Source organism: Ictalurus furcatus, chromosome 19, assembly GCF_023375685.1.
Source record: "Ictalurus furcatus strain D&B chromosome 19, Billie_1.0, whole genome shotgun sequence".
NCBI classification, from domain to species: Eukaryota; Metazoa; Chordata; class Actinopteri; order Siluriformes; family Ictaluridae; genus Ictalurus; species Ictalurus furcatus.
The window spans coordinates 21,987,410-22,006,643 of NC_071273.1; the positions used below are offsets into that span (position 1 = coordinate 21,987,410).

The 19,234-nt window shown below is 41.0% G+C and overlaps 1 protein-coding gene across 4 annotated transcripts in view; it reads right to left on the reverse strand.

The window, feature by feature from the left end:
• The window catches only part of erc1b (ELKS/RAB6-interacting/CAST family member 1b), a 223,155-nt gene that overhangs the window by 45,808 nt on the left and 158,113 nt on the right, over positions 1 to 19,234 (reverse strand). For all 4 annotated transcript variants that reach the window (XM_053650163.1, XM_053650168.1, XM_053650165.1 and 1 more), the window contains one exon: positions 9,935 to 10,082. In XM_053650163.1, the coding sequence (XP_053506138.1) occupies positions 9,935 to 10,082 (148 nt within the window). The remainder of the gene's footprint in view (positions 1 to 9,934; positions 10,083 to 19,234) is intronic.

Below are 19,234 nucleotides of genomic sequence, written 5' to 3' on the forward strand. Positions count from 1 at the left end.
AAAAAAATGTTTACGTTTTCTACAAGTTTATCTGAATGTATTACAAGTATAATAATACATACCTTGATAGAAATAGGCATAAAAATGCCTCCAGCTGCCATAAATAGTCAAATTATCATCGTACATATTTAATAATGAAGCTAATATTTGAATAGTCCCAAAAGATTATGCCATTTATTCTACAGTTAAAGGGGTCCGTAGCTGCAAAAGAACCCCTGGGCTAGGGTGGGAACGATTAAACCGGTGGTAAAAACTACTCTCTCATGCACCAAAATATTATAAACAATTTCAAACTCTAGTGTTCGTCTTAAACGGAACAAAGCACGCTCTTTTATTCTGTCAAACGGAACACTCTCTGGACTTATTCAGGTCAATAATATCTGGCATTATTATTATTATTTTTATTATCATGACATTAATAAACATTGCATAAGCGTTATGTGGATTTAAATGGCTTCAACGGGCCTTTTCATGTTTACGTCTGGATTTCAGTGTTCCATGGAGCCATAATGGGCCACCATGGAAGCCAAAGTATGAATGGTGGTACTTATCCTGCTTATTAGTAAATGAGTGAGGTAGTGGCTGTATAAAAGGAAGGTGTGTAAACGAGCTCAACATGTCTGGGAAAGTAAAAATTTTATTTGATTTGATTTTTTTTTAAACATTTTTTTTATTAATCCTTGTTGTTAAAAGTACGCATTCAACTCTCACCCAGGTCACTTTTAAAGTGGCTCAGCTCAGGTGGGTAAGACAGATGAAGGAACGCAAATGCACAAGTTTGAGTAAGCTGTATTCATTAAAAATATATACATCAATCTTTACCTGCTTCTTTTCACCAGTTCCTGTTCAGCTGCACTTTTTTTGCGAAGCCAGCCGTGCATGCTTTGCAGACTGACCTAACCAAGACGGGTTTTTCACTTAAACCCCACAAAAACTGGCCTTCAATTTGAAATCGATGTTAAATAGGCAGTTAAACGAAGAATAAATACCAAAAGCCCAGACATGTAAATGCATTAGAGAGGGAAAATGAAGGATGGCGAAATAGAAAGCATTAGCAAGACGGACAGATCGAGTCTATTTAAAGCAGGAAGATGGCTTAATAAACCGCAAAAGACATTGGGTGAGAATGAGCCCAAGTTCTGACTCACACTGAAGACAATCTGAAGAACAGATGTCCTGGTAGCAACAGGATGCAGGTGAAGAAAGGTCAACCTTCTCAACATTATGAAAGTTCACGAATTCCCTGAAGTAGACCAAAATTGGACGATGTTAACATTCCACTGGCTGTGGTGTAAATCATGTTGACTTACCGGTAAGAGTTCTCTTTTCTTTTTCTTGACAGTACTGTTATCATTTTTGGTTGAAATGGCTGCCAGATTAAGTTTGTAATTAGTAACCTAACCTCCTTGAGTTACAGTCATGTGAAAAAATAAGTACACTCCATGGAAACCTTTTTTTTTTTTTAATACCTATTTGGACAAACATTTGATCCTCTTTGAAAGAGTGCCTATTAATAAAGCTGGTACACTATCAAATGACACATAAAATTAACATTTTGTAGTAATTTTCACAATTTTAATCAACAACAAAAAAAAAGAGATCAGCCACATGGAAAAAGTAAGTACACCCCTACATTTATCACACGTTCAAATCCATAAAATTAGAATCAGGTGTTGAAGATTGGATGCCGGTGATTAGAACCTGCTTAGGGGGTACAGGTGGAACCGGTCTTATTTATACCCCTCTCATCTCTAGTGTCTTGTGTTCCCTTTGTTATTGAGGTGTGTGGTGTCATCATGGCAAGATCTAAAGAGGTCTGTAAGGCCTTCAGAAAAAAGGTTGTGGATGCCTATGAGTCTGGCAAGGGATTTAAAAAGATCTCCATATGATTTGAAATACATCATTCCACTGTAAGGAAAATCATCTACAAATGGCGCAGATTTCAAACGACTGCCAATCTGTTCGGGACTGACCGTCCCAGCAAATTCAGCCCAAGAGCAGTCCGTCTGATGCAAAAAAAAAAAGTCTTCAAGAACAATAAAATTTCACCACAGGATCTGATAGTAAGTCTTGCAACTGTTGGTGTCAAAGTGCGTGCGTCTACAATCAGAAAGAGATTTTGACCCACACATGGGAGGTGTGCCAGGAAAAAAAAGAACTGTCTAAAAAGAACTGCTGTCCTTTGCTGTCTAAAAAGAACATTAGAGCAAGACTACAGTTTGCCAATGAGCATATTAGCAAAGATCAGGCCTTTTGGAATAAGCAGACATGTTTGGCACAGACCAAAGACAGCTTTTCAGGAGAAGCACCTCATACCAACTGTGACGCACGGTGGTGGAAATGTTACGGTTTGGGGTTACTTCGCTGCCTCAGGGACTGGACATCTTGCTTTCATTGATTCCACTATGAATACTGCATCATATCAAAGAGTGCATGAAGATAACGTGAGGCCATCTGTCTGAGAGTTAAAGTTGACCCGAAAGTGGACCTTTCAACGGGATAATGATCCTAAGCACACGAGCAAATCCACCATGGAACGACTCAAAAAGAAGAAATGGATGGTTATAGAATGGGCTACTCGAAGCCCGGATTTGAATCCCGTTGAAATGTTGTGGGGGGATTTGAAACAGGCAGTACGTGCAAGAAAACCCTCAAACATCTTGCAGCTGAAAGAATATTGCATGGAAGAGTGGTCAAAAAATTCCAGCAAGCCTGGTGGACAGTTATGCAAAACACCTACAGGAAGTTATTTCTGCTAAAGCGGGCAATACCAGCTTCAGACGCCAAGTCTGTACTTACTTTTTCCACAGAAGAATATCACATCTGTTGATATTTCTGTTGAATAAATATACATTTACGGCATCTGGCAGATACCCTTATCCAGAGCGACTTACAAATAAATGATTGAAAAAGGCTATTTTTCCTTGTGGTTTTGTTCAAGTATATCGACTTCATTAACAGGCACTGTTTCAAAGATCAGAGGTTTGCTTGTCCAAACATGTCAAAAAAGCCAACAATTTCCATGGGGTGTACTTATTTTTTCACATGACTGTATATCAAAGTGTTTCCTCTAAAGTGTTGTAGTGCCATATAAGCATTAATAGTTTTTTTTAACCACATTTATTTCAGTGTTGTTATTAAATTTTTAAAAAAGAAAAAGAAACCTAAGGTTCTATGAGTATGTGTGTGTGTCATACGGGAGTGTACTCTCTAATCCTGTGCATCAGCTCAGAAGTTATTTGTCATTAAGGCACCGAATATTCATTCAATTATCCACAACAGTATTTTATTCTGTCGAGCCTAATGGACTATTATAGTTAATCACCATTAGTGCAGGCCGGTATCTTGGAAAGGTCATGACGTACTGTTGCCTTTAAAAGCAAGTCTGAAAACATTTTTAGGTACGTTTGTAGATAAGTGCTGCCTTTAAAGACACTGACTTATTAAACAGCGCAGACGGCAAAGCATTAAAAACCCACCCTGATCGATGTGCGTAGTTAATCTTCAGCATCCAAAATTTATTTCGTAATGAAATTTTGAGCTGACCTTTTTATTTTAATGTTCTTGCACCGGTCCATTTTCACTTTGGTTAACGGTTTCTTGCGTTACCCAGCCCGTTTGATGCGGCGGTGCTTTAGTCCTTTAGTCTGTACAGCTCTCTCACCACCTCATCTGTACACTCTACTCGAGTAGATCAGCTTCCATTCAGCCCGTTCTGCTGTCTCCACTTCTTCTGTGCTGAATTTTTCGTTATTGTGATGTTGGACATCCCTGGAAAATGGTGAGTGAGGAAAGAAGCAAAACCTTACCGTCATCCCTTATGGTTGAATCCTTACGGTTCCATTGGAACTTCAATGTCCCGGTGACATCAGTGTGGCAGACAACTGCTAACGTCTTACTAGAATGATTATAACGCGGCACCATCCGACAAACCGGTTACATATTTCAATATACGACATGTTTGACGTGTTTTCGGGGTCGAGGTCTCCTTTAAACTTGTTGTCTGAGATCAGTCATTTTGATTTCAACGACAAAATTTCTCATGTTAGTTGAGTCCTGAGGTAATAGAGAAGGCGTTTTGGTTTATATTTCACTTCGACTGCCAACTCAACAAAGAACGTTTGATTAGGTAATGGGAAATCAGTGGAACGGTCCATGTTCCCAGTGTTGTAACTGTAAAACAATAAAGTCCAGTGTTTGTGATCTGCGAAATCCGTCACAAACAAACTACAAGCAGTTGCGTTTAAAGAAATAATCAAATCATCAATCGGTCCACCATAATAGGAGCTTAACGGAAAATCGCTACAACGGCGAAGCCACACATTGGACATTTGCACGAATCGCTCAGTCATTTTGCTGCTTGTGTTTTGAGGTCTGAACGTTCCAAAAACAGCAGCTCTTTCTGCCCCCACCAAATGAGAAGCAAGATTCGCCCCGAGTCCAAGACAAATCCAGCACGGACGGCTCTGTAAACCCCAGGGCTCAGGCTCGCCGCCGCTGGATCAGCCTCAGGCCTCTAACCCAACAAACTCCCTAATGAATCCAATATTTGTTGTTTTTGTTTTGCCCTCTTTTCCCCCCCTTCTACGCTTGCTGCCTTTCTTTCCCCCCTCCTCCCCGTGCGCTAATTCCCTCCAGGCCCTCGTGCGCTAATTTAAGGACTCAGCTCAGTTTGGCCACAGCTGGGCCGCGAGGCGCCTGCAGCCCTGCCCATGCACCAAAACGCCTGCATTTTCAGCCCAATAAAAGGATGCTTTCAAACACGGACAGCTCTTTCTCTCTCGGGAGCAATACTAAAGCAATTGGACACACACACTTTTACTTTTCCACACTCGTTTTTCCCTCTCTGCTGTGTGGTAGCCTTGGCAGCATTAGGGCATTTCGACATTTTATGTTTTCTGCGGTTTTCTTTGGGACAAAATTGTTTTATTCCGCCAGCGGATGCCCAAACCATGGCTCTGCTGAAAAAAACAAAACAAAACAAAACAAAAAAACAAAAACAAAAAAGCAGTAGCCATGTCATCTCCACTATGCCCACTTTGACTAAGCTTTACAATAACAGCAATAACGTCCAGCTAGTCTGAGGCATGGCAGCAGATAATTGGGAAACAGAACTTCTGACAGGATGTAATTACTGAACCTCCTTCCATAACTTGTTCTCGATCTGAGGTTAGCTATAACCGGACTTATTAGCATTGTCTCAGGAGTCCAACAAACAGTAACTGGTTTGAATCATTTAAAGCCATTTCCTTACCATGCGGATGGGAACATGGTGCAAGCGGTCTTTAGAAACAACAATAAAAATAAGAAGTTTCAAAACGTGACGCCTGAATACCTCATGCTATGAAGAAGGCTATGATTCCCTCCCTCTCATTCTGATGCGCCATGAACCTGTGTATCGGTCATTTATACGCAGTGCTTAAGAAATGGTCCTCGTTACTCAAAGTATAAGTGTAGAGGATTCGCGTGCTATTTAACTTGTATTTCCATGAAAATGAAAACCACACTGTTATATCCGTACCTTTTCATGCGGACCTTCCAAGTACTTGTGACTAATCTCAAAGATCACGGCCCCTTTCAATGAATCCCATTTCTGTGGATTTTAAGTTTATTTATTAACTATTCTGTAAACATCCAATGATGTTTGAGCATGGAAAAGGACAGGTAGTCTGCACGAGCGCTAACTCCACCATTAACCTTAACTGTAACTGTCCCGCTACTATGAACTGTAATTGGGAGGCCACGTTGGAGGAGAATTACGCCTTGTGTATCTGAGCAACGTACTTGAATCATTCTACACAGTACATACAAAATATTATTTACGGCAACATTGGACACCTCATATACGCTGGTTTGGTTTTAGATGTCATTTATTTATCTGATATATTTTACAAAGAGACCTACACATCAGGAATCACGATTCAATTTCATTACACAATTACAACGAAGCTGCTCTGTTCTGTTCCACTCCGTTCTACTGTATTCCATTTTATCATTCCGTTCTATTTCACGGCGTTCCATTCGGTTCCATTTCATTCTGTTCGATTCCGTTCCGGTCCATTTTTCATTCCAATCTGTTCCGTTACGTTCCAATCTATTCTGCTCCGCCCCATTCTATTTCTCTTCCATTTTACTCCATTCCGTTCCAATCCATTTCATTCCGTTCTATTTTTACTCATTTTTGCTTCATTCCGGCCCGTTATTTATTCCATTTGATTCCGTTCCATTCGATTTTTATTCTGTTCCAATCCACTTCATCCCGTTTTATTCGATTCCGTTCCATTTTTCATTCAATTCCTCCCCATTCCATTCTGTTCCATTCCAGTTCGTCCCTCCTTCATTCAATTCCATTCTACTGTCCTGTGAGAGCTGAATATTTTTCTTCCAAACTGACAACCTCAGTGTAACGGTTTAGAAGCTACTAAATTAATGAATTATACTAGTTTTTATTTATTTATTTATTTAAGTAGTAAGGTAGTCATAAAGCTCAATGAACCGACGAGCTCGGCACACTTCTGCCATTCCAGCGCATGGTTTGAAAACAGAGTCAACACCATTCCTCTTTCTCTCTGAACCATGTCAGATCAGCCACAGTCCATTAAACACACACACTGCCACATACACATTCCTCACACATCACGCAACATACCCGCAACACACACAAGTCACATGAAGCGTTTAGCGGCCCTTGAGAGCATATATAGCTAACACAAACCAAACACTCTCCAGGACCCTGAAACGACTACTGATATAAGAAACCTGAAATCCCCACTGTATACACACACACACACACACACACACACACACAGACACACACACACACACACACAGTATCCTGACATACAGTTAACATGGGAAAAGTCAGGAAGTCTCTGCTGTGATCCATCAGACGGAGGCTGAGCATTATGACACAGACCACACTAACCATCCCACACCTCACACGTGAGACAGAAAGACCACTGTGCAGCCTGAGAGACCCACTCGGCCACTGGGGTGTCATAAAGATGTCAAATATGAACAGGAGGGCCTGGAGAATGATTAATGGGCTGCATCAAGCTCTGCTGTAATGCTCTGGATTAATGCAGCTTCTTCGCTGTGTGTTGGGGCAAAGACGGTACATTTTATCCATCAAATATTTCAGGGACTTCCCGTGCAGGTGGGAGTACCGTACAGGCTCGAAGCCAGGACTGCTTTTAGGTGAACAGTGGGATAAAGGCGACAAAATATACGCCGTAGTGATTGTTCTCCTACACAGACTGACGACCCTGTGGTAGTAGCTCAGTCTTGATAACAATGCCACAATGCAAGACAGATTTCACGACTGGCAAGAGCGAAAGAGAACAGCTTTAATTACTTACCAACTACCAGCACAACTTTAACCAGACATGCATGACTGGATCAACCACAATTCTAGTGATTTAACAGAAGGACTTCACTGCTAATCAGTCAGTATGGTCGGAAAGCCACGAGTCAGTTAAGCACGCTACACTCGACTCCTGTCCGTCAGTTCCTCTAGAGCTTTCTCCAGACTAACCCTCCAACAAATATTAAGTACATTCTAAAACGTAAACGTCCCTAAATAAATACCGAAGACGTCTTATTACTCAACATGTGAAATGTTTTAAAACTAAACCATTTAGGAAACTTGTTTTTTTCCCCCCGCTTAGGAAATTTTTGTTCTCTGTTCCCATCTGTTCAATGTTTAAAGAAGTGAAATACAAAAGGAGTAGTACTGGACCTTTCTGTTTGCATTAAAGAGATCTAATAGGGCATAGGTTCTCAACCTTTGGGTCGCAACACCACGTGGGGTCATCAGAGACGCAGATGGGGTCTTGGGAGATTTTACCGCATGGTATAACAGAGTTCTATTATAAACACGGCAAATGTTCACTCGCCTAGGGCATTTTTTTTCCCCCCGAATGGGAATCCCCCTAAAACCTATTTTACACCAGACCCCAGCGGTGCCGCTCTAATCACGTTAATCAGAGTGCTCTTTTACACTGGATGTGCACACAAAGCATATTTTTTGCACCAGAGTGCATCAGGGGTGTGGTTTCAGGCAGCAGAACACGATCTTGCATTGGTTAATAATACCAGTTTCGGTATCGTCCCAATTCCAGAACAAAATGGTGTATTGGATATGAAAGGGTGGAAGAAGAAAAAAAAAAAGAGAACGAATTCAATCCAATCCTGTAACAAATGGAAAAAGGTTGGAACTGGATTTCGAAAAGATTTCATTGGAACTGGAAATGTTTACATATAAAGAGGCATGATTGTATTTTTGTTGGAATTTATTATGCTTATACTTTATTATATTTGAAATGCAAGTCATTTTTGTGTGAAAGAGCTTAACTGAATAAACTCAACTATGGTTTTGTGTAAGTCGTGTCATTCTTTTCCCCCCCTGTATGTTTTTGTGCTTCAGTTAAAGCTTAGTGTAGTTTTTAAAGGAGTTGGAAAGAAAAGAAAAAAAACTGCTGGCGAGTGTGGGAGTGAAAATCCAATTGCGTTATGCATTAACAAACGGTACGTGATCACAGAACGCAATAAGACACGTTTATAATCATCTGACACTCTGAAACAGATGTTTTTGTACATTATGTTTACGAAAGCACAGGAGAGAACGCGCCACTCCATCGGCAGAAAAGAAAACGCTTTGTGAAATGCACCCCCGACTAAATCGCCAAACCTAACCTATATGCTAGCGCTCATTTATGGGATCTAACCACAAAGAGATTCATAAAAACCATTGTATAAACGTTTCAATGAAAAGACTTCACAGGCAACCTTTCCTTGTTTGATGTATGGCTATTAAATGTGTTGCGTTGAACTGCACGTGCGAGAAAGGAGAGGTTCTTAATGTGCAGGCAAGAGGAAATTTGAATCTTTCTGTGTAAGCGTGTGTACGTATATCTGTATGCCTCTGTTAGTGATTATATACAGCATGGTACTATAGTCAGAGTCTGCTCTAATTTAAAACTAATACAAGATCATACTCATTGCTACACAAATTTATTAAAATGCTGAGACAATTAAAAGCGAATGCCAAAAGTGTACCTAAATGAGTGAACGTTAAAAAGGGTCCGCTCTTAAACATACTCAGGAACGTAATAATAATAGAATTCAAATGAAAAAAAAAAAAGCTAAGGAAAGGAACTACGTCCTTTGTAGGAAATTCAACCAAATAAACTCTGTTTGTTAGAACTGGTCATTTTCATACACGGTCATTTGTCATCGATATATGCATTATATAAAGTTCAAAAATGTATAGAAATGTGATTTAACTGGTATCTCCGGAAAAAAAAAAAAAAAAGAAGAAAAACCTGGGTAATAACCTTTGAGATTTGCATCTAAAATAAAAACATAAGGAGTGAAAAAAAGTGAATCCATTGACTGAAATGTAACTGTGTATAAGGATTAATAAATATATATATTTTTAATTATACTAAAATACAAAGATACTCAACAAAGTACTAATTTAAAAGTTCCAGCTCTGGTCTTGTGGGTGTGATGGTGCTAGGGTGTGTGTGTGTGTGTGTGTGTGTGTGTGTGCTCTGAGGGTTTATTAGGACCTGAAGAGAAGGTGAGTAATTGTAAAGCTGTTCTGCCAAACGGATCTGAGGTGGTACATCTGTATCATATTAGCGTGTTCGAATCTTTGGTCTATTCCTCTTTACACGTTCTCCGTTCCAGTTTCAAGCTGTTTTTCATTTGATCCCCTCATTAACACACGAATGATAATCAGCTGGAAGAGGAAACGGTTCTAAGTGGGTCAATGAACCCTTTTCCAAGATTTACAGAGTAACCTGTGACCTTCTCAGCGATCAGTGTTGCAAACGAACCGCGCTCTTATCTCCGATTCAGCCCAAGGTACGCCAGATCGTATGAGAGGCCTGGATCTCGGACGTTAGAGAAGACAGCTGTATGATTTTACCTGCTGTTTGAGCTGCTGCACCAGTCGGTCTTTCTCCCTCTTCAGCAGAGACACTTCATCCTGAGTCTTCTTCTTTTTAGAGGAGGACAGCTCCAGGAGGGCGATGTTGGCGTCCTTCTCGCTGATGGCTGCCAGGAGCGCCTCCTGTCTGTGTGGAGGAACAAATTCACTTCATCAATTATTTTACCCACTGACCAAGAACCCTGAGGAAAATTTCCGGGTTTCACACTCACTAACGAATGTTAAATCAACAGTGTTGAGGTTTGTTCCTCTAGCGTAGTGGCATTCATCTGAAATATCGGTCCACCCCCTGATGACCGCTGTTCTACGGCAAGCTTCAGAGGAACGAAATTGAACTGTATGGTTTCCTGAAAAGCGGCAGTCCTATCAACGGGAAACGTTCGAGTTTTGAATACAGACGACAGCAAAAAAAAAATTCTAAATGAACCTAAAAATAGACTGCTTCCCTTTCAGAGAGGGTCCAAGAAGAACCCCTTCAGGACGCTAAGAAGCCCTAACGATCCCAAAAAACACAAACACAAACCCTTTTCTTGGATGCTAGAGTTTAGTGGTGTGTTTTCTTCCCTGCAAAATGCTAGTTTCAAAATTATCGGCACCCCAAAAATGACTATTTGGTGACACCAAGAATCCTTAATTATCCAATGAAGGGTAAATGGTCTGCATTTATATAGCGCTTTTTTTAACCTTAGCGGTTCTAAAGCGCTTTACACTGGTTCACATTCACACTCACACACACACCAATGGTAGCGGTAGCAGAGCTGCCACGCAAGGTGCTAACTTGCCGTCGGGAGCAACTCGGGGTTCCGTGTTTGGGGTTCGGCATGTGGGGTCACGTGGGCCGGGAATCGAACCACCAACCCTACGATTAGTGGACAACCCGCTCTACCACCTGATCCACAGCCGCCCAGTGAACCCCTGAAGAACCTTTTTCTCCAAAAGTGTACACAGAGACTATACATTTTCTTTCACGTTTAGACATGACGATTGGCAGCACACTAATAAAAATTTGGTGAATCCTCTGGAGAAAACAACAGTAATAAGTCACTTCCTGTCATGTCCAGCAAGGCTGGAGACACTTGTAGAAGACCTTGGTCCTCTCCTCCATACAGAATATCCTAAGCTCCTTTATATTCTTACATTTGAGCGTGTGTACTGCCCTCTGCTCTGATTTGTTCAGGTCAAGAACTGTCCCTCTTTAGAGCGGAAAACATGGTGATGGACATTGAAGACATTTCACATGGTGTTGAACCTCTGCTCAAAGGCAGAACAATTTTCACAGATGGCATGGCACCCCAAATGAATGTTCACTGGTATTCATTCAGAATTAGTTTCCATTCAGGAAAGTTTTGAGTTTTCTTTTACTGAGAAGAAAATTTGAATGTGTAGGGCTCATCCTCTGAAGGGTGCCAAGACTTCAAGAGCTGACTACACAGCCACAGCTGTATTAGAATCCTCAGTATGAGCTCTGGGGTCAGGTTCAGTTACAGAAACTGGGAGAAAGTGCAGCGACATGCTGCTCGCCCTCTCTGACAGCGGAGATGGAAAAAGCTGATAGCGGAGGCAGGGGAACGTGTGCAGCGGCCATGGCGGACATGATGACTTCCAGAGTACAGGCGGTGAGGCTGAGAGAACACTGTCAGCTCAGTGTGTGTCGAGCTGATCCGCCCTCTCCTGTTTTCCATCACTGCAGGCTTCTTCTGTGACTTTTCCCTCTCCTCGCGCTTCTCAGCTGCAGTTCTTTCCCCTCTCCGTTTCTAACCCTGACCTAAACCTGCCTTTCACTTGATTCTCTGTACAAGCCTTCTTGTACTCAATTTCTCACTCAAAAAAATTCAACACTTTGTACGTCAAACCTTCCAGAACTCATGGCAGTCTTGTTAGAAGTCGTGGATGAGAGAAATTAAACAGCAGTCTAATGGTTTCAGAAGATCCGATCTTTACACCATTATCGTTAAAAAAATGATATGTAGTTGATATACAGAATTGTATTAGATAGCGTAATGATTCATGATAAAATAGTGATTGTTTACCGGATTCAGCGTTATCTTTATCAACCATTATCTCAATATGACGCGCTACGTCGTGTTTCTGTGCTCTCTGAAAAGACACATCTGTATCGTTTCACGCCGAGGGTCAGAGAGCTTATAACCAGGCAAGGTTTTAAGCTTATTAACATCTGGACGTGCGAGATTAATCTCCTCTGATCTAGTCTTATCTTTAAGAGACACTTCATCGACAAATATATAAAAATAAACGCACTTACATGGGGAAATATTTCCATGAAATAATATTTCGACAAACTGCCGTGTGAGGGTCTGGACACTGTCTTATTTGTAAATTCTAATAAATAATAAATCAAAAAAATGTTGACGCAAAAAAAAAAAAAAAAAAATCTCGCTGACATTTTTTTTTTTTTTAAGGTTAATGTTCTATCCGGCTCTCACACTCACCTGAACACTAACACACCAGTTTCCTGTTTAAATCCAATCAACTCTGTGTATTTAAGGTAGTCTTTCTGCTCTGTTCTGTGCAACAAAAGCAATTCTGCGTGGTGTTTCCTGATGGTCTTCCTGCTTTTGACCATTCGGGATCTCTGTATTAATCTGTTTGTCTGATTGTTTGTTCGACCATAATTCTGCCTGCTGATTTGGACTGTTAAAGCACACCTATTACGGATTTGAAACGTGTCTAATTTTGTTTTAAAGGTCTCATACGATAGATTTACACGCATCCGAGGTCAAAAAAAAAAAAAACACGTGCTCATAATTTAAACTGCAGCATTACCTTTTTTCCCCCCCAGTGTCACAAACGACTCGTTCAACGATCCGTTCTAAAGGATTCGTTCTAAACAACTCCTTTCAGACTGATCCCAGTCTGTCGTGATTGGTCTACCGCTGTCAGTGTGTGTCGAAAAGGAAACGCCCACTACCATAACGAGTCTGTCAGCGAGCAGCCGATGAAGACCAGAGGCGGGGTTTATTGTTACAAACCTACGTAGATTAGTACAGGAAGTGAGTCTGGAATCACTAACGACTCGATTCAGCTGTTCAGAATCGATTCCTTCTTTCGGGAGTCGATAACGCCGTTGGTCGTGCGCTTTGATTTTTTGAAACTTTATAAAGCGTGTATATAAATGTACACATATACAGTGGTTAATCAGGATTCTCTCTCCGTTTCTCTCTCTCTCTCACACACACACACAGTAATGAGTGCTATGCAGTTTCCCTCAGTACATCACGGCCATGATTGCACAGCATCGACAAGCATACTTAAACACCCGGGCAACACAGAGCATCCATTCTCTCACACACTCCTAAACAAGCTTTATCCCTCGTCACCATTTGTGGCCATGGGACTTGATTAATCCTACATTTGTTTGACTTCAATCATTTCAACCATCAAACAAAGTAAAAATATGGTGGTGTATACACACACACACACACACACACACACACACAGAGAACCCAGTGCTGTCTAAACCACTGCGCTGTAAGTGTAAACTAATAAATGAGCTCTGGTGATGTTCCAGCAGGCTCCTCACCACCGGCACGTTCTCTCAGAACCGCCTTTTAATACACTGACCTCCTGACTAGCAACACTCATTATGGTCAGCTCCAGACCACAGGCACCAGCTGGCTTCGCGTACAGACAGTTTACTCAGGATAAATGGAGCTCCACTTCTGCTCTACAGCCTCCATGATGAGCGTCCTGCAGCTGGTACAGATAAACGGACGAGGCGTGAATGCTAAAGAGAGACCAAAACGGCCGAAGGAGAAATAACAGGACAGGAATTCATGGCCTGTACGCGGGTGACGGGAATACAGCGAAGAGCCGGCTCATTTCTCCGGCATTTGCTCACTTGTGCACTTGCATTGTAACCTAGAGGACATACGTACAGCATCGCAGTTCTAAGTTCCGCCCATTCTTGAACAGCAAACGCAGTTGAGCTGAAATGAGACGAGCGGGTTTTGGCAGAGAAAACATTAGACGTACACGCGGGATGACTGCCTGAGGAATTTACTCCGGGCAGTGGTTTGGATTTGTTGATTTTCATGGTCGTGCTTCATTTGCATCGACGTGAGAAAGTCTTAATTAAAAGGTTGCTTGTCGCTCTGTCATTCGCCGCTTCTCTGTGTGACACACACACACACACACACAAACGCAGGAAACGAATGCTCGCTAGCTGCACGGTCGCTTGCTAGTGTGAAAACAAGCTAATTACAAAACAGCTTCGTTTATGTTCAAAATGATTCGTCACGTTATTTTTAAATTTATTATTTCACGTTATTTTGAATTTTTGTTATTTATCTGATGCACATTTTTTATTATTATTAACCGACTCCGCCCCCCCCGCCTCATTTCTTTGAATATATTTTCTTCTATGGCATTGCGTACTCATTACTGTAAAACATCTTGAGCTACATTTAAACAAATGAAATCAAGTTCTCACTCAGATCCTCTTTACATGCTAGCTTTCGGATTATTTAAAGCGTATGCCCGGTCCGTCTTGATATTGACTTTCTTTTGATTGTATGTACAGCGCCGTGGTTTAATGCACTTCACAAATAAACCTTCTTGTTATTACAACATCTTGGATTAAAACCTTCTTGTGTGCAGCTCAATCAAAAACCCAACTGAAGTGAGGTTTTCCCCCCCGGCCAGTAAAATCAAGTCCCTGAAGGATTTTGCGATCGCAGAAAAGAACACGAAGTAAAGCAAACGCCGTAGGAGCTTGCGACGTTTCAAAAAGATTCGGGCCGAGACGCGTCACGTGACGTCATCGCGACACGCGCTCGGTCGAAGCTCCTCTTCGATTCACGCGAGTCGAACACGAGTACAGCTAAGAAGGTCTCGTTTACCAGCAAACGTTACTGCGAAAGATTGTGATTTCGCCGATTAATGTAGTTCTCAAGAAGAAACAAACAAACAAAAAAAACCCCCACAAAAAATTCAGCAAATTGCATCGCAAATTATACTCAAGACTGATTTATAATTCATGAAATAGGAACATTCTATGAGGAAAGAAAGATAATGTTGTAGAAGATATAAAAATGATTGTGAGGTTGGACGAGAGGGAAAATGAGCCTTCCATTAATATCTAGAAGGAAAATGATACGGAATGTGAATCCTGCTTTATTGTTGGTATGTTTAAATAGGACGTTAGTGGTATGATTTGCTAAGTGACACTTGGTGAAAACGGATTGTTAGCCACATGTTACACTACAAGGGTAGTCAGTGGATGGGATTTATTATTATTATTTTTAATCGGAGCTATAAAATAAAGAAATAAATAAAAGAACATTCATATATGTGAGAATGGGGCCTCAAACTAACAGCATTAATCCGTAATGAAACGTGCCCTTTTCATATTAGTAACCCTTGTGCGTCCTTATGGACATTTTTTTCTTTTTCCTTTTTTTAATCATTTTGTCTGTGTTAATGCAGACAGCATAAATTTAGCAAAAGGTGTGTATTTTTTATTGGAATTTTAATATTTCACCCTCGTTTGCTTTCATAAATCTATTTTAAACGAGGTACACAAAACAGTTACACTCAGGACCTCAAGGACAAAAATGTCCCCATTGAAACCCATTCAAACTGCGGATATTTAATCCCCGTGACGTTTAAGTATAAAATCAGGCATTCTGTGTTCGTAGGCTTTTATTTTGTTGACAATGGTTCAAAACGTTGAATTTTTTTTTAATTCTGTATTTTTTCAGGTTTAGAAAAGACATGCTTTTCCTTTTTTCTGCTGTGTATTATAGAGCGCCGCGGACCGACTGAATAAATGATGCAGATGTAATTGTGTGTGTGTGTGTGTGTGTGTGTGTGTGGGTGGATATCAGAATCGTGGTTTGCATGTTTGCACTGAAAATTTTATGCGTGTGTAAGAATTGATCTTGTACTGGAAATCCGTGTGTGAACGAGACGAAGAAGGTTCCCGAGCTTTGAGGATGTTTGCATTATGTAAAGAAACCGGCGTTTAAAGGGTTAAAATTCTGAAGACGAATGAATGTTCTGTAATTATGATCAGAACTGATGCTGGAGAAGAAAAAAAAGAAAAAAAAAGTCAACGTCAGTGAAAGTTTGTGGGGGGGCGGGGGATATGAATATATAATATTTTTATGACAGTTTTTAAGACATTTTTGTCCTCTATGGACCTGTGTAACTTTTTCTAATTGACGCACACGGGTAAATCCATACACTCATGCGGGTTACTCGGAGATGCTTGATAAATACGGCTCCGTGTCTAGACTAATGATCGGACGGGAAAAGGAGGAAAACGTGGTTGCATTAATATGTCCAGATGTGAAAGAAAACAGGGCAGGGAACATTTCTGGGAATTGTTACTACCACTCTGAAGAGGATACAAAATGAAGTGTTGATGGGGTCACGGGGTCAACTAGCTCTTCACCCGCCATTAACGGCTTAATGAGAGAAGTTCTCAATCTCTCCACACTTCCCACCTGTCTGCTAAACACTCATCCATTTCAGTCTCATTTCGCCCATACTCTCTCTCTCTCTCGCTCTCATTTATTCTTCCTTATATGGGCTCGAAACATTATATCTTTTAGTTCTGTTCTGTCTCAGGCAGCGGCTAATGAGGAATTATCATGCTACTAAAGGAAGACACACTGTAGAGAAAGTCAGGAACGGCAGCCCGACTGAATGGGAGCTATTCTCACACGCGGTACGGTAGCGTATTAACAAATCAACAACAACAACAAAAACAAATTGGAATGTAGCTTTAAACCTAATTTGCAGTCACGGAACATAAAACAACAGCTCCACCGAAGAGTGTTCAAATTTTTACCGCATATCCAGTGCACTCTGGATCACTCGCGGTTTCTCGGCCGCTTCAGGATCCCGTCACGTTGTCTCGGCGTAACGTTCAGCTCAGTTCGCGAACAGTTCGAGTGACTCGGCGTTATGTCACGTGACGCAATTAAACGCCTTTTTTAAAAACGTATTCAAGTGCATTACAGGGGAAAAAAAAAACAAAAAAAAACAAACGGAACCTGATTAGAGAGAAAACCTCAGATCTAAAAAGGCACGCAAACGAAATGAATTCATTCGCAAAAACACACTTTCACACTTTAAACCAAACATAACGACGACGCGCGAATCGAATGACTCGATTTTACCGGTCATTACTACGATTATGTACGTCAGACTGTTATTTGCACATTATCTCTATTTTTTTTTAGTGCGATCCGCTGTTTATCTACTGTACCGTATTGCATGCGTCACGCTGTTTACCTCTACCTGTGTACGGTTTATCTCAACTTACTGCAGCCTAACTCGTATTTACTTCATTTAACTTCATTGCCATTTGCATTACTGGTATGCGTCATACCGTTTAGCTTTACCTGTACACTGTTACGTGAACCGATTGCACCATAACCTTATTATTCATTTCGTTTAACTTATTTGCTATTTGCACGACAGGTTGCATGCAAGCTGCATTTCATTGTCTACGTACTCGAACTCTGACAGAGACAATAAAGTTGAAGGTAAAATAAATGGATGGTGGGGGGGGGGGGGGGGCATGGCAAGAATGTATGAAAAAAATATAACAAGACAGAAGGATAACAGGACAAAACAAAATAAGGATGAATGGAATGAATAGATTGAAGTAATGCAAAAAAAAAAAGGGGGATGAGGGAGGGGGAGAAGGCAAGCTGGTTGTAAAGAGGCCAAAAGAACATCGGGTGCCAAGCACATGCACGTTTCTGCTCATACTCGTACTAATCAGTACAAAGCTCTTGACATCTACATAAACACTTGTTCCGTCTGCGAGTAGAAAATGAGCCGATATCTTTATTTAAATTTCTTAAAGCAATAAAGATATGAGCTAATTTTTCTACTTTCCTCCCCGAACAGCACGACTGTTTATATAAACGTCCCGAACTTTGTTCTACTATACTTGTGTTTTGACTTTCTAATCTTTTTAGGCACTTTCACATCCTGGACTCAAAAAATAACAATGATAATAATAAAAAATTTAAAAAAAAAAAAAAAAACAAAAAAAACCCCAAACGTGCTATATTAAACCTACACTTCACCATGAAAGATGTTTAGAGAGAAGAACTACAGGAAAGACAAACTTAGACTAGACATAATCCAGTATATAAGCCACGCATCAACAAAGAATCCAAACCCAGTTTTGCTTCAAGCACCTCATTGAGATGTTCGCTGAACTCGGACGCCGATTCGGGGTCGAGGAATTTGGAAGAAAAGCAATAAGCTGTGAGGGACGAGTCTGTCAGGCGTGGTCACGGGGATCGATCGACACGTCCTACCCGATACTGCCTCATCTCGCACATAAAAATAACATACACTGCAGCTGTGTTGAACAAACCGAGTGTTGGAGTAGCACCAGCACATAAAATAAATAACTCGAAAAACCCAACCTCACGAACATAATCCACCGGGCTTGATTTTACAGAGGCGTGATCGGGACATCCAAATGTGTGTGTGAGAGGAGGGTAAAGGAGAAATATAGCATCTGCTGCCCTCTAACAGGACAGATCTACCCCGGGGCTTGGAGGACTTTCAGCTTTAAAAAGACCCGCTTTAAATATCTGATCTGACCCAGAGTTCGCTCGCAGGAGGAAGCGCATGACACATTAACGTAACCGATATCCACTGCTCCTCTATTAAAGCTAACACTGATCCCACGAAGAGCAATGAATTCGACCGTGGACCCAATCTGACACTGCGGGCTTTTACGGTGTACAGTAATACCTCTGATGTGGCACTTCGGCTTTCATCTGCGATGTCAGAAAAGTCTAATAAATAGTAAATAAACCCAGTGCGGAGGTTTGTATTACTCTTGATATAAATACAGTCTCGGAAGGTGTTGATTCATTAATCTAACATCAACAACAAAAAATCCCAAGGGTTATATGAACGCACTCATAGTAAAACATCGTCATTTCAATAGTACTTGTAAGGTGGACGCTCGGCGGTTGCTTTCTGTAAGGAGACCTCTGTTCGGCGTTTACGGAAGGGGTCTCCAGTGTCAGCACTTTGTAAGCGTCAGTTTTCCACCACGGTACGATCTTTCAATAAAACACTGTAACTATAAACGGATAAAAGCTACGCAGTGACGATATTCAGTTATTAAAAACTGGCAAGTTGTTGTGGGAGAAGAGGAATCAAACACTTCAGGGCATAGTATTAGAAAACTTCACGGTTGTACTGTAACAGTAACTCCTCTTTATGTCGGGCCGCGTCACGTCAACACATTGTTGATTATTTCCCTAAAACAGCGCC